The following is a 14,047-nucleotide window of genomic DNA, read 5'->3' as shown; positions in this document are numbered from 1 at the left end:
TCATTGAGTTGACCATAGGTCTTCTCAAGTCCCGGTTTCTCTGCTTGGCCCGGCCTGGGGGTGAACTCCTGTACTCTCCTACAAAGGCTTCCAAGATCATCCTGGCGTGCTGCGTGTTGCACAACATGTGCGTTGCCCGGGATGATTCTTGGGAGCTGACGGAGGAGAGGGAGCCAGAGGTCCGTCAGCCGGCGGCCCCCAGGCGGCGGAGCACCGCTGCCGGTATGGCCACCCGGAATACCCTGGTTGCTAGCCACTTTACATGTAAGTACTGTAACCGGTCAAGATAGGGCATGTGTATTAATTAGCTAGTTAGCAGAGGTGCCACTCACAGGGAGACAGAGGGTGATTATCATCTGCCAATGACACTTGCCATTGTAGATAAAGTGTAGTCAACATTGGTAAAATTGTGTTACTTGAGCAAAAACATGCACCTCTAACCATAAACATGTTGGTATTGTGAATAGTGTAAAGGGCTGAGAAGAGCTGGCAGGTGTTTATTTGTGTCTATGCCACCTGTGTAGTTATTGATAACATGAACGGCTGCTTGGTATCTTATGGTGTTGTAATTTTCCAGAACATCAACATCTTGGAATCATGGCACGTACCATGGGAAGCCTGTGGTGATGGGCTGTCTGGCGTCACAGGTGTGTATTCAAATGTTTACATTAATGATTTCTGGTTTGTGTAAGTTGGCATAAAATGTGTTATTTCACTCGTGATGTCGAAATTAAATGAAGTTCAGAATGAAGCAAACAGGCATTAAGATGTGATTTTCATAATGAAATGTCTTATCCTTTGTTTTATTTTTCCAGGAGTGGTACTGCTTGCGGGTGTAGGTGGTAGAAACCCACCTTGATGGACTCCACTCATTTTCTTTTGTGGTCAGTGGATATTTGGTAAGGCACATGGCCAATGACCAACATGAACACCCTGGAACTTCGAAAGTGGCTTGGAAGCTGCCCAGCAACCTTGCCATGCCTGTCCCCTATGAGCTGGTAGAGGTGCAGAATGGATTCTGAACTCTGCCGGAAGTTGTGGAAGACATCAGAATCCCGTAGCCATGGAGCAAAGATCGTGGTCTGGCGCTGTAAAGGCACACGGACTGGAGAGTGACAATATTCTTTTGCTGCATCCCTCCTTCTGCTGTCATTCTCAAATAAATAAATACATTAGAATTGAACATGTGTTTTTTTGTTTTGTGTGGGTGCCTACAGACAAAAGGGCCATCCACACTGTAAGATTTAGAGAAGACTTTATCCTTCCGATTGACATTTTCTATGTAGTGCAAGGGCCTGCCTGATTGCATCCAAATTGAAAGTGTTGAGGTTTGAGCTTCTATTATATGGTTTGGTTAAGTCTACAGGAAAAAGTCTAGACAAATTGTTAGTGTATGGCCCATTAAGCTGCCAAGGCCGGAGTTTTGCACTTTGCATGCTGCTTGTACTGGTGATGTGAGGGGTTGTAATGTAGAGTAGGGATGTGACAGTGTTGTGTTGAGGTGTGAGGCAAATGTAGTGTTGGACTATGAGGGCCTGTGTTGTTGAAATATGGAGAGAGTCCAATATCAGACACCTATGTTTATTGGTCAAGAAATTGTAAGAACCATGGTAAATATGTAAAGAATTGTATCTCGATAAAACTAGGACCACACTCATAAAATCAAAATTGTGTTGTTTCCATTGATGTGCTTGAAATTTGGGTAGGACACCCCCCTCCCCCCCCAAATTCAAGATAGTTTAAAAAACTGTTTAAAAAAATGAGAGTGAAAAGAGATCCCAAGTGTAGTGATGTGATTTGAACCCATGACGTTGTGAACTGCAGTGAAGTTGCAAAGCACTTAGCTATTGTGCAGAATAAAGCTGTATGGTGGAAAAAATGGAGTGTGTTAAGGCTAAAAAGCACATATAGCTAAAGAACTAAACATTGTATGGAATGTGGGAAGAAGACCATGGTAAAATTGTGAGGTTTCATCTTGCCCTGAAGTAGGGTAGGGGTTTGGTCATTTGCCTTTGGTACTTTCCTTCATAAGATCGATTCGACACACAGACAAGATCAAAAAAACACTTAAAATGGTGTAAGCTTGCAAGCGCTTCTGAGTGTAACATTATTTAGCAATATATATGATGTAATCCGTTACATTTTAGCAATATAAACAAAAAAAGAAAATAAAAAAAGTAGGTGGAGATGGTAAGCCTCGAACCTACAGCAGAGGGAGATGAATTACAGACATGTGATGTGTGCACTAATCCACTAGCCCACATCGCTATGTGAAACTGCTATAAGCACGAAGACATAAGTTTGCGAATTGGCGAAGCCGCGATCGTAAGTGAATCCCGCTGACGGCGGAATTCATTATTGCTGTTTTACTCGCCAATTCGCCGCAGCGCCAGTTAATTGATTTGAACGCGGCGAAACTGAAACACGTCATAGAGGTTTGAAGCTGCAGTTTCTTTAAATCCGGCCCCCCGTAACTATGAAAGGTACTGGGAATTTAGGACCCTGTGTGTGTAGGTGGGTGCAGCATGGAGCAGCAGCAATAACACACACAGTCTAAGTGCAATGTAAAGAACCTGTATTGAAGTAAGGCAAAGACAGTTCACAATAAACCCAGTGGGAAGACAGCCCAACCGGGAACACTCACAAATTCCAAAACGTGTAGAGAGCAGGTTTCAGTCAAAGTGCCTGTTAGCAGGGGCAGAATGTGGCCTGGCTGTCTAGTGCCTAGATGTCTAGAGAGCTGCAAACCCTATGCTTTCCCTCCTCGTGTGGAACCTTTCCCTGCTGCTACTACTGTCCTTACACTATCCACTCGCAAATGTGAGCAAAATCTGGGAGCCAGGGCCTTAAAAAGGCTCTTGCTGACCCCAGATAGCTGCTATAGTCACATAGGGCAGCAGCATTGAAATGGAAAGCTTCCCCAGTGACTCCGGACACCCTAGCCTAGAGGAACCATGTTGCTCTTGATTTTCTCTCCAACTGCAATGCTGCTACGGACGAGCGCCACCTACAGTGGAGAAAGTAGATTGCACCTGCCTACAAAGGTCTAGAACACATAAGACTAGACCTTCATCCCTGAATGCATAAATCTCTAAACACCGTGTTTGTAAAGAAAACATTTCTTCTTCAGCAATACCCCTAACTATTGCCTTTTGGAACAGTTGCTGCTATTGTCATGCCCCCCACAATACTTTCCTGGCCATACTGTCTTATCTACACGTACTGTAATATCCTCCACACCACTCTGTTGCACAAACTGTCCACTGTCATCCTGTATGTTTTGCATTTCTCTTCTGAACAAACTGCCTGCTGTCATGCCTTCCATGCTTTTAAAAAAATTAGCTTTAGCTATATATTTCTAATGGATGTTACTTTTTGGCTCTTAGGAAATCAGGCAATGAGCTCTGGATATCCTGCAGCAGGGTTTAATATTCATGCTTCAGCCCCAGTATATCCAGGCAATGTAGAGGACCCATTCCAAATGCCAGCAGCAGGTAAGCTTCAATAAGAACTATTTGAAATTACTCTCACTGTTAATCTACTATGAATAGAAAATGTTAGAGAAGCAATTTGTCTATAAATTATTTAGTTACTTATAAACATTATTGCATCATTAGTTAAAGTGGTTCCAAAGGCTGAAGTTTTCTGGGATTTTTTTTTTTTTAACCCTAAAGAATAAGTTCACCTTTTATAACATTTTACATGTTACACCCATATTGAGGATGTTAGGGTCCATGCACACGGGACGTTGTTAAAAGTCCCTTTGAATGCTGGAATTTTTAGGACGTTTGAAACGTCCGTTCGGTCGCGTTTGTACCCGCGTTTAGCGGGCGTTTGCGGGCGTTTGCGTTTAGAACCGTTCCTAGAGGTCAAAAAAATTATTCCCCTTTAAAATGGAAAAACGCAAACGCGGGTTATCGCGTTCGGTCGCATTCGGACGCGTTCGGACGTGTTCGGTCGCGTTTTTGCTTTTGAAACGCCGGGAAACACACGTTCGAACGCAAATAATTGCGTTCTAAAAAAAGTCCCTGAACGCAACTGCCCGCAAACGACCGCAAACGACCTGGTGTACATGGACAGATAAGATAAAATGTAGATGGGTTCAGGGGCTTCTAAAAAAAACGCCCAACTGCTCCTAAACGGCCATTTCCAGCGTCCCGTGTACATGGAGCCTAAGATGTAACATGTTACAAATCCAATGGCACCCGCACCCCTTGTGACAGGGATCAGGGAATCTTCTCCTCCCAGTTTCTGTCACAGTCTGCAAAGTCTGCAAAGAAGGTGGCCATGCGGGACTCCACCCACAAGGCCACGTCATTCATTCAGAGTTCTGTGAATGGAAAACTGCAAGGTCTGGCAGCCATTGCGGCTATCGGTTTGTAGTTTTCAATGAACTACCACAGCGCTGTTGAACAATGTGGTAGTTTGTTGATGCTTCCTGTTAGCTTGACCATACAATGTACAGCCAGACACCATACACACAAAGTCTACAGGAGCCCTGCATTGTTCCCAGGATCTGCTGATCATAGATGCAATGCTTTCCGAGCTCACAAAAAAAATGCAAAAAGATGTGCATTTATTTATTTATTTCTTAAAAGGTGAACTTATCCTTTAACCTCCCTGGCGGTATGATTCTTTCGGATTTTAGGTGCTGAAAGCGGTACCATTATTTTGCTTGCAATTCTTGAGAATGAGCAGCCCAAACCAACTATTTACATATGATTTCTTTTTACCGTGTGTTCTTCTTTATAACATCCCGAGTATGATAAAGTTTGAAACACAAAATCCTAAATTTTAATATAATAAATAACTATAAAATAATAATAACACTTTTTTTTTCCAAAAAATAACACTTTTTATTCAATAAATGATAGTAAATCATGTAATCAAAAACACTGACATTTTTTTTTTTGTCAAACAAGGATGCAATATATTTTTTTTTTTTTCCCAAAAAGGATGCAATATTACTCTTCATACTGCTTCAATAAACGTCCCGGGTGTGGAAAATTTTGAAACAGGGTACAGCGCAAAGTCCAACATCACAGTCTGGACAGTAGTACCGCGTTTCTTTTCTTATTTTCCGCCCGGTGTCGTCGTGCTTGGAACAGCACACCACACACATTCTTGTGGGTGCAGTCTTTCTTCTCCGTCGGCGGAATGAGGTCCATAAAATGACGACCGGTCAGTCGTTCGGGGTTCACGACACCAGCAGCACGGCGTCCGGATCGACTTACAGTTGGTGTCTGGTGCCTGAGAAAAATCAGCTCCGCAATTTTCCACACAAAGTCAGCATGGATCACAGGCCTGTCACTTTTCTTTTTTAGCAGAATGAAGGCATTCCACAAACACTGCTCCAGGAGGTGCCTGAATATTTTTTTATAGTATTTTTTCTGCTGTTTCCGCATTGCCGGATAGAAAGTCATGGCCTGGTCAGCTCTATCCACACCTCCGATGGTGTTGTTATAGTCCAGGACCAGTTGCGGTTTCAGCACATCTTTTGCCCCTTTTGTATGGACCATGACAGTGGCGGTGTTATGGATGGTGCTCATCAGGCAGACATCTTTTTTGTCGCGCCATCTAAGTGCCAACATTTTGCCTTTCTGCCAGGCAACTAACTCTCCGGGCTTGAGTTTTTTGTTGGCAAAGCTGGGGGGCATGTCACGCCGGTTTGCTCTGACGGTCCCATACACATCCGTCTTATGCTGTAGGAGGAACTCAAACAGTTCTGGGGACGTATAAAAATTGTCTGTGGTGACACAATACCCCTGATCCAGCAGAGGCTCAATCAGCGTCAGAACAGAAGCAGTTGCCATCCCATAGCTGCTGAACCTTGGGTTGAACTTGGTTCCTCTTCCGGTATATAGGACCGAGTTCCAAATATAGCCAGAGCTGGATTCACACAGCATAAAAGATTTGATTCCAAAGCGTGCTCGCTTGGACGCAATATATTGGATCCAGGTAAGTCTCCCTTTATATGCCATAAGACTTTCGTCTATGCAAATGTCTCTTTCTGGGACATAGGACTGCTGGAAATTTTTCAAAATTAATTGGTAAATGTCCCAGATCTTTTTAAGCTTCAGAGCCGGATGAGAAGTCTCATCAAAATCCTCATTATTAGCAAAGTGCAAATATCGCATAATAAGGGAAAATTTGTACTCCGACATAATGGTTCCAAAAAAAGGAGTGGCCAATAATTTGTTTGTGGTCCAATACCACTTCTGCAGGGGTTTCCCCACCACTCCCTGCAGAATAATTAGGCCCAGGAATCTCCAGATATCCGCACTGGTAACGGGTTCCCACATCCTGCTCCTGGAAAACCGCCGATGTGCTGCGGCTTGTTGATCCTGGTACCGGTTGGTCTCCACAACAATTTTTTCGATAACCTCATCAGTCAAAAAAAGTTGCAGATACGCCAAGGGGTTATCCTCCTCAACATCCACTTTGAGACCAGGCGTTCCGGTAAACAGGAACCTTGGGGGCGCTACGTGCTCCGTACCGCAGTCGATCACGCACCAAGTACGCACATCGCTCGGCACATCATCATCACTAAACTCACTTTCAGCGTCGGATGACGAGCTTCCCCATGAATCGCTGTCACTCCACTCTGCATGCGATTCAGGACCACTGTCGCTATCGCCCAGCAGGTCATACACCGCTTTTGATGTTGCGGCGCGCTTGTTTGAGGCCATGGTCGCTCTGCAATGATCCAGATACAGTGTATGGGAATAATGCAGGAAGTGCAATGGAGAAAGCACTGGGGGGCAATCAATGGTCAATTTATTATATTTTGAAAATGTAATCCAATAGGATTACAGTGTATCAGTGTGTTTTGGTGTTATACTTTTTGAATTTGCCGCCAGTTCCACCCCCCGGCATACCGCCGAGATACATCGCTGGATCCCGGAGAAAAGGTAAGTGAAACCTCCACCAGGATCCATCGATCTTCCTAGCGCTACCCCGAGTGTGACTCGGGGTTACTGCTTTTGGCTCTAAAATCTTACCCCGAGTCACACTCGGGAATACCGCTAGGAAGGTTAAAGTAATAATAAACCATTGTGGGTTTTTTTTTGTTTCTTTTTATTAAAAAATGAACATGTTATACTTACCTGATCCTCCCATTCTGTGGTTCCCCATCGGTGCTCCTGGCTCCTCCTCTTGCTTTGGGGCACTCGTGTGGGCTCACTTGCAAGCCACACTGTCTGTGCCTAATGACACAGACAGGGTGTCTTGGCCCACCCCCAGCTTCCATTTCATTATTAGATTGACGGCAGCGGAAGCCAATGGCTCCTGCTGCTATTAATCTGCCCAGTGAGGAAGGACAGAGCCAGGAGAGTTGATTAAAACACAGCTCAGTCCTGCCCCCATTCGACAGCCTGGAGGGGTGTTTCTAAATCCAGACTGCCTACATGTCCATAGTAGTCGCACCGCCATAATTTCCGGTCCTCCTCGAGGTCTCTGCTCAGTGGGTTTCCACCCTTATGGAGTTGGTGTGAGTCCTTTTTAGAGGAGGCTAACTTCTGTTTCAAGGTGGCCACATCCTGAGCTAGCTTTGTCAGTGCAATTTGCATGGCTGACATGGATGAAGGTGACAATGACTCCGCCTTGAGATATGCAGGTTCAAATTTCTTGGACACATTATGGAAGGAGGTGGTAGGTTGCGCTTTAGCTTTCTCCTGCGAGGCTTTTGGATTGGGCCATTTTTCAGGCCAGCTATGAATTGTTTCCTTAGTATATGATTTAAATCAGGGATGTCAGCACAACCACGTACATTATTTTTTTCCCGGTGCATTCAGAAGTTCTGTATGGCCACCACATGATGGATGAGGTTCTCATTCAGCTGCTATTTTCTTAAGAAGAACCTTTGTGGCAGCTCCGTAAGTGGTATCTTTTCCCCAAACAGGCCCTCCAAGTGTTACACAATCTGTTCTAGTGTAGCTTGCTTCTCTTCTGGCAGTGCCATCAAGGCGTTTAATAACCAGCTCTGCCACCAGCCAGGCTGGAACCTAGTACAGCAGCACAGCACTCCAGTCTCTTCTTCCACTGTGCCAGGGGAAAGTTAGAGCCATTGAACTTTTGTATTAAGGCTAATGCTGATTTTGGAGGAGCCATGCTGGAGCCCGATCCTCCTTCTACACCTGCTGCAAGGGACATATCCTGCCGACTGCAGCCAAATGTAGGTGGGTGCAACGTGTTGCGGCGGCAATAACACACCATCCAAGTGCAATGTAAAGAACTTGCATTGAAGTAAGGCAAAGAAAGTTCACAATAAACCCAACTGGGAACACTCACAAATTCTAACAGCGTGTAGAGAGCAGGTTTCAGCTGAACTGACAGAGCCTGTTAGGAGGGGCAGAATGTAGCCTGGCTGTCTGGTGCCCAGATGACTAGAGATTTGCAAACTCTATGCTTTCCCTCCTCCTTTCCCCGTTGCTAGAACTGTCCGTGAGATGGGGTACCTTCTCCTTTGCTACCTGAGCAAAGCCTGGGAGCCAGAGCCTTAAATATGCTCTGCTTGACCCAAGATGGCTGCTGGAGTCACATGGGGCAGAAGGGTTGAATCTGACAGCTTCCCCAGTGACCTAGGGCACCATAGAGGAACCATGTTCCTCTGGATTTCCTTTCCAACTGCAATGCTGCTGTGAACAAAAGTAGACTGCAACAGCATACATGGGACAAAGGTCTAGAAGTCCAAACCTTCATCCCTGAATGCATACAGCCCTAAATGCCTGTTTGTATAGAAAAAAACATTTCTTCAGCAGTGTTTGCAATACCCTTAACTTTGCCTTCTGGAACAGTTGCTGCTATTTTTATGCCCTCCACAATCCTTTTCTTGCCATACTGTCGTATCTACACATACAGTAATATCCTCCATACTTCTCTATTGCCCAAACTGTACACTGTCATATGTTTTGCATTTCTCTTCTGAACAAACTGCCTACTGCCATGCTTTCCATACTTCTAAAAAAATTTATTATACATTTCTAATGGATGGTTACTTTTTTTTTGCTCTTAGGAAATCAGGCAATGAGCTCTGGATATCCTGCAGCAGGGTTTAATATTCATGCTCCAGCCCCAGTATATCCAGGCAATGTACAGGACCCATCTCAAATGCCAGCAGCAGGTAAGCTTCAATAAGAACTAGTTGAAATGAGTGTTAAACTACAATGAATGAGAAAATGTGAGAAAATTTGTCTATAAATTCTTTAGTTACATATAAACATTCTTGCATCAGTAGTTCATTTTTTTCCCCTTAAAGCGATATTACACCATAATATTTTTGCTAAAGGAGAGTTTAGCAATGACAGCCCCCAAGGCAAACTCTTTCCCATCTTGTGCTTCCTCTAGTTAAGCCTGCATACCATCTGAAATTTCAGATTTTCTCCACAGCATCCTGTATAAACTTGCTATTCATGGAGTTATAGTGGTGCTTTAGCTTAAGTGGTATTGTAATTAGTGTTGGGGTAGTTACTCAAAAAATGTAACTAGTTACTAGTTACTTCTGTAAATTGTAATGAGATTACTTTACTAGTTACTGCATTTGAAAAGTAACTTCACTACTTATTACTTTACTTTCCTCTTTCTTAATTGACCGTGTAGAAGAAGATACATGACACTCTTTCTGCATAGAGTTTATTGTATAAACACAGGCTTTGGGAAACATGAGAACAAAACCTGAAAAAACATAAAGTGCAACAAAAAGTCATAAACTTCATCCCTCTCTATTCTTCTAAATAAAAATTGTATCGCACGGCTTGGGTAACGCAGGAAAGCGCGTTCCTATAGCCTAGTAAAGTAGTGTAGTTACCTCCTATAGCCTAGTAAAGTAGTGTAGTTACCAATATTAGTATTGTAACTAGTTACTTTACTTCGTTACCAAAAAAGTAATGTAGTTACTGTAATCAGTTACTTTGTAACTAGTTACCCCCAACACTGATTGTAATGTTTGGAACCATTCACTTAGGATTTTACCTTAAATGGTAAAGTGATTGTAAAATCATTATGTGACTTTACATGTATCCCCTCCGAAGTATGGCGCCAATCACTAAAGTGGATATGTTTTTAAAAATAAAAAGGCTAAATACCTTTTGTAACACTGCAGCTGTGCGGTAATGTCATCACCCTGTGCTGGCTGGCCCTGATCTATGGAGAGAAGCGGTAGGGGCCAAGATTCCCCCCTATGCTGGCTGGCTGATGTCACAGGGGAATCTGGGCTCCTCCCACTTCTCTCCATAGATCGGGGCCGGCCAGCACAGGAGGATCCGATTACCGCACATATGCAGTTTTACAAAAAGGTCAAAAGCCTTTTTAGAAAAAATAAAAACCCACCAGAGTGAATGGCAACATGCTCCAGAGGGGAGTCTTGTATTGTAGCTGCATTATGCACCTGAATAGCGGTGGGAGGGGCGAGCAGGAGAGCCGCTCTTATGAAGACAGGGAGGGAGGGGTAGAATGGAGAGACTGTCAGAGCACGGAGGCACCTAAACTGACCACGGTAATCAGGGCTCAGTAGCCCTGATTGCTGTGGTCAGCAGAGACAGGGGAGGGGGACAGAGGAACTGGTAGGATCAACCAGGTTTTTTACAAGATAGGAAAGGAAAAAAAAACATAGCACATGCACTGTGCTATACAGCATGCCCTAAAGAAAAAGGATCTTAGCTTTTTTTAGGGTTACAACCACTTTAAGATAGAAAAAACAATGCATAACTAAAAATAATGCTAACAATACAATAACATACATACAAAGGTGTGTGCAGCCTATTGCATTAGGGTGTGCACCCCAAACACACATGCCTTCCTCTGCAGCCTCAGCTGCACTGGACAGTAAATGAAAGTGCTCTGTGCTGAGCGGTTTCCCGTTCATTCACAAACGAAAGCATAGTAAATACAGTTTGTGAGTGTGTTTTCTGTGTTCGTTTAGAAAAGGAAGGGGCTGGTAAATGACATACTCATTAGCCCCTTCCCCCACTGTCCATCCTGAAACATCCCCCCGCATCACTTGGGGGGAGAGGAGAGAAGGGAACACAGGAGGAGTCCCGGGCAATAGGGGAAATCGGCATCACACAGAGTGATTAGGGTGTACCCAGGGATTCTAGGACAATATCTCTTCCTCCTTGTGGGCAGGAAACACATTGCCTTGACAATAAAAGAGAGAGACTCCAGCTTCCCAACCAGTTTACATAAGCTCTGACAGCCAGGCCTGAAAAATAATGCAAAAAACATAAAGCTTGCCACATCATACAATACTAGAAAATAGGGTGGGAACCTGGCTGTCCTGGAAGACTCCTGAAAAAAAGAGTTAACGGTAAGTCTAACTCTGGTTCCCCCCACCCCAATCATCTTCCAGGACAGCCACTGAGATGATAACCGAGAACCTACCTACTTGGGGGGGGGGACCACTGCTTGCAGCAACTTTTGGTCGAATGCCCGGTGTTGACTAAATAAAAGCGCTATTTGGTAATGTCGGTAATGAAGAATGTCAAGAATAAAGACCAGGTGACCATTTTCCAGATCTGCATCAGGGTAACGCCACCTCTTTCTGCTCACAAAGCAGACAATGCCATTGTAGAGTGTGCAGTAAACCATGCAGGCAGAATTTCATCCACTGTCTTGTAAGCCTCCAAGATACCTTGTTTTATCCACCCTGCCAAGGCAAATTTTGAAGCTTGCGTGCCCTTCTTGTTCCCTGCATATAGCACACAAATAACCTGCAGAGAATGAAACTGCTTTGTCTCTTCTAAGTAGGCTAGCTAGAACACAATGGCACCAATTTACTAAAACTGAAGAGTGCAAAATCTGGTGCAGCTGTGTATGGTTGCCAATCAGCTTCTAATTTCAGCTTGTTCAATTAGGCTTTGACAGAAAAAAAAACTTGAAGCTGATTGGTTTCTATGCACAGCTGCACCAGATTTTTACACTCCAGTTTTAATAAATCATCCCTTACATTTAGGACACTTAACTGTCTTTCTTTATCATTAGAAAGCTTCTTATAGAATGGGGGTTAAACTATATCCTGAGTTTTGTGAAATAGAAGAAAGAAAGAAACTTTCAGCAGAAAACCTGGATCAGTCCTCAGTATTATAGAGTCCTCTAGAACTGTTAAATAAGGTTCTCTGAATGATAGGACTTGGTTCACACTGCTGCGACCTGAAAGTCGTGGGACTTTGCCAGGTGACTTCAGTGCGACTTCAAGCAACTTAAGGGACTGCCTGGGTAATCTTCCTGTAATGTCGGATCCAAATCACATCAATTTAGATGAGGATCTAACTTGGAGGCGATTTCCATTAAATTCTATGGGCACAAGTCAGACAGAAGTCGCCTTGAAGTAGTACAGGAACCTTTTCTAAAGTCGGAGCGACTTCGGTAGTGATAATTAAGACAGCTCTCTTTAACTAAAGTGTGATTTCCCATGTCACGTGACTTGGGGTCTCATAAATCAGATCCCAAGTCTCGGCAGTGTGAGCCAAGCCTAATTCTTCGAGCCGTAGTAACTGCCACTAAAAATACAATTTTTAAAGTCAGATTTTTAATGCTGGCTTCTGAAAGAGGTTCAAAAAGAGATCTGCTAAGCCCCTTCAATACAATGGACTGAATCCATCTTGGACATCGCTCTTGAATTAACCAATCTTTTCCTGAATAAGGCTTTACAAAATCTGTGTATTAACCCTTTCACTGCCAGGTCCTTATGCCGTACGGACCTCATTTCTCCTCTTGCTATAAGCTCATGGTCACTTCACTAACCATGAACTTATAGCAAAAATGTTCAGCAGACTCTGCTTAACAACTGATAACTCTGATCAGAGCTTTTTACCTGAAATGTCACCCTCCCCCCAGTGGCATCGGGAGGGGGGGGGGGGGGTGACCGGGGCTATAGCCCCGAGTTGGCCCCCAAAAAGCCCCGGGTCTCCTATTGCTTATTTAAAATGATTAGTCCCGAGTCCCAAGGCCTTGGGTTGGCCGGGAACTCGGGGCTACATACCTCAGCAGTGTAACATGATTTATACAGCACATCCAGTGATCAGCGGGCGATCCGGGGCAGCTGCAAGGAGAGTGATTGGAGCTTTCAAGTTTAAGCACTGATGTTGGGTGTGGGCGGGGCCAGTATGTGGGGCTCCGCCCCTTTGTTCCATTGATAGACAAACAGCTGCTGACCGGAGAGGAAGGTGGCAGGGGGCGGGACCAATTGTAACTGCTGTATGTGCATCCACAGTGGTGTATTATAAACCTGAATTATACACAGCTGTAGGTACAGATACAGTAGTTACAATTGGTCCCACCCCCTGCCACCTTCCTCCCTGGCCAGCTGCTGTTTGCTATGCATGGAACAAAGGGCGGAGCCCCGCATACCCACACCCAACATCAATGCTTCAATTTTACAGCTCCAATCACTCACCTTGTGGCTGCCCCTGCTTGCCCACCAATCACTGGCTGTGCTGTATAGATGTTACACTGCTGTATATTCTGCTAAAGACAGAAACTCATTTATGTTCCATCTAATGCTGCCATTGTTCCCTCCACTCCTGTATGCTGCTAGTCAAGATTTTAAGATAAGTGTGCTATATTTAACTAATTGGTGTCTTTGCAGTTTAACTAAGTCCTGTACCTTGCACCCTGTACCATGCATTCCTGAACCTTGCACCCTGTACAACGCATTGCTGAACCTTGCATCCCGTACAACGCATTCCTGAACCTTGCACCCGTACAACGCATCCCTGAACCTTGCACTCCATACAACGCATTCCTGAACCTTGCCCCCCGTACAACACATTCCTGAACCTTGGACTCCGTACAACGGATTCCTGAACCTTGCACTCCGTACAACACATTCCTGAACCTTGGACTCCGTACAACGGATTCCTGAACCTTGCACTCTGTACAACGCATTCCTGAACCTTGCACTCTGTGCAACGCATGCCTGAACCTTGCACTCTATGCAACGCATTCCTGAACCTTGCACTCTGTACAACGCACTCCTGAACCTTGCACCCTGTACAACGCATTCCTGAACCATGCACCCTATACAACGCATTCCTGAATCTTGTACCCTGTA

At 44.4% G+C, this 14,047-nt stretch overlaps 1 protein-coding gene across 1 annotated transcript in view; it reads left to right on the top strand.

The window, feature by feature from the left end:
- LOC309557993 (uncharacterized protein) overlaps nucleotides 1–14,047 on the top strand; it is a gene marked incomplete at both ends in the record, with an annotated part of 120,458 nt that overhangs the window by 24,817 nt on the left and 81,594 nt on the right. Inside the window, 2 exons of the mRNA XM_082260901.1 lie at nucleotides 3,387–3,494; nucleotides 9,014–9,121. Coding sequence (XP_082117027.1) covers nucleotides 3,387–3,494; nucleotides 9,014–9,121 — 216 coding nt within the window. The remainder of the gene's footprint in view (nucleotides 1–3,386; nucleotides 3,495–9,013; nucleotides 9,122–14,047) is intronic.

The sequence above is a fragment of the Pelophylax lessonae genome (assembly GCF_965119305.1).
Source record: "Pelophylax lessonae genome assembly, chromosome: 6".
NCBI classification, from domain to species: Eukaryota; Metazoa; Chordata; class Amphibia; order Anura; family Ranidae; genus Pelophylax; species Pelophylax lessonae.
This window is presented reverse-complemented; position numbering and strand designations above follow the sequence as displayed.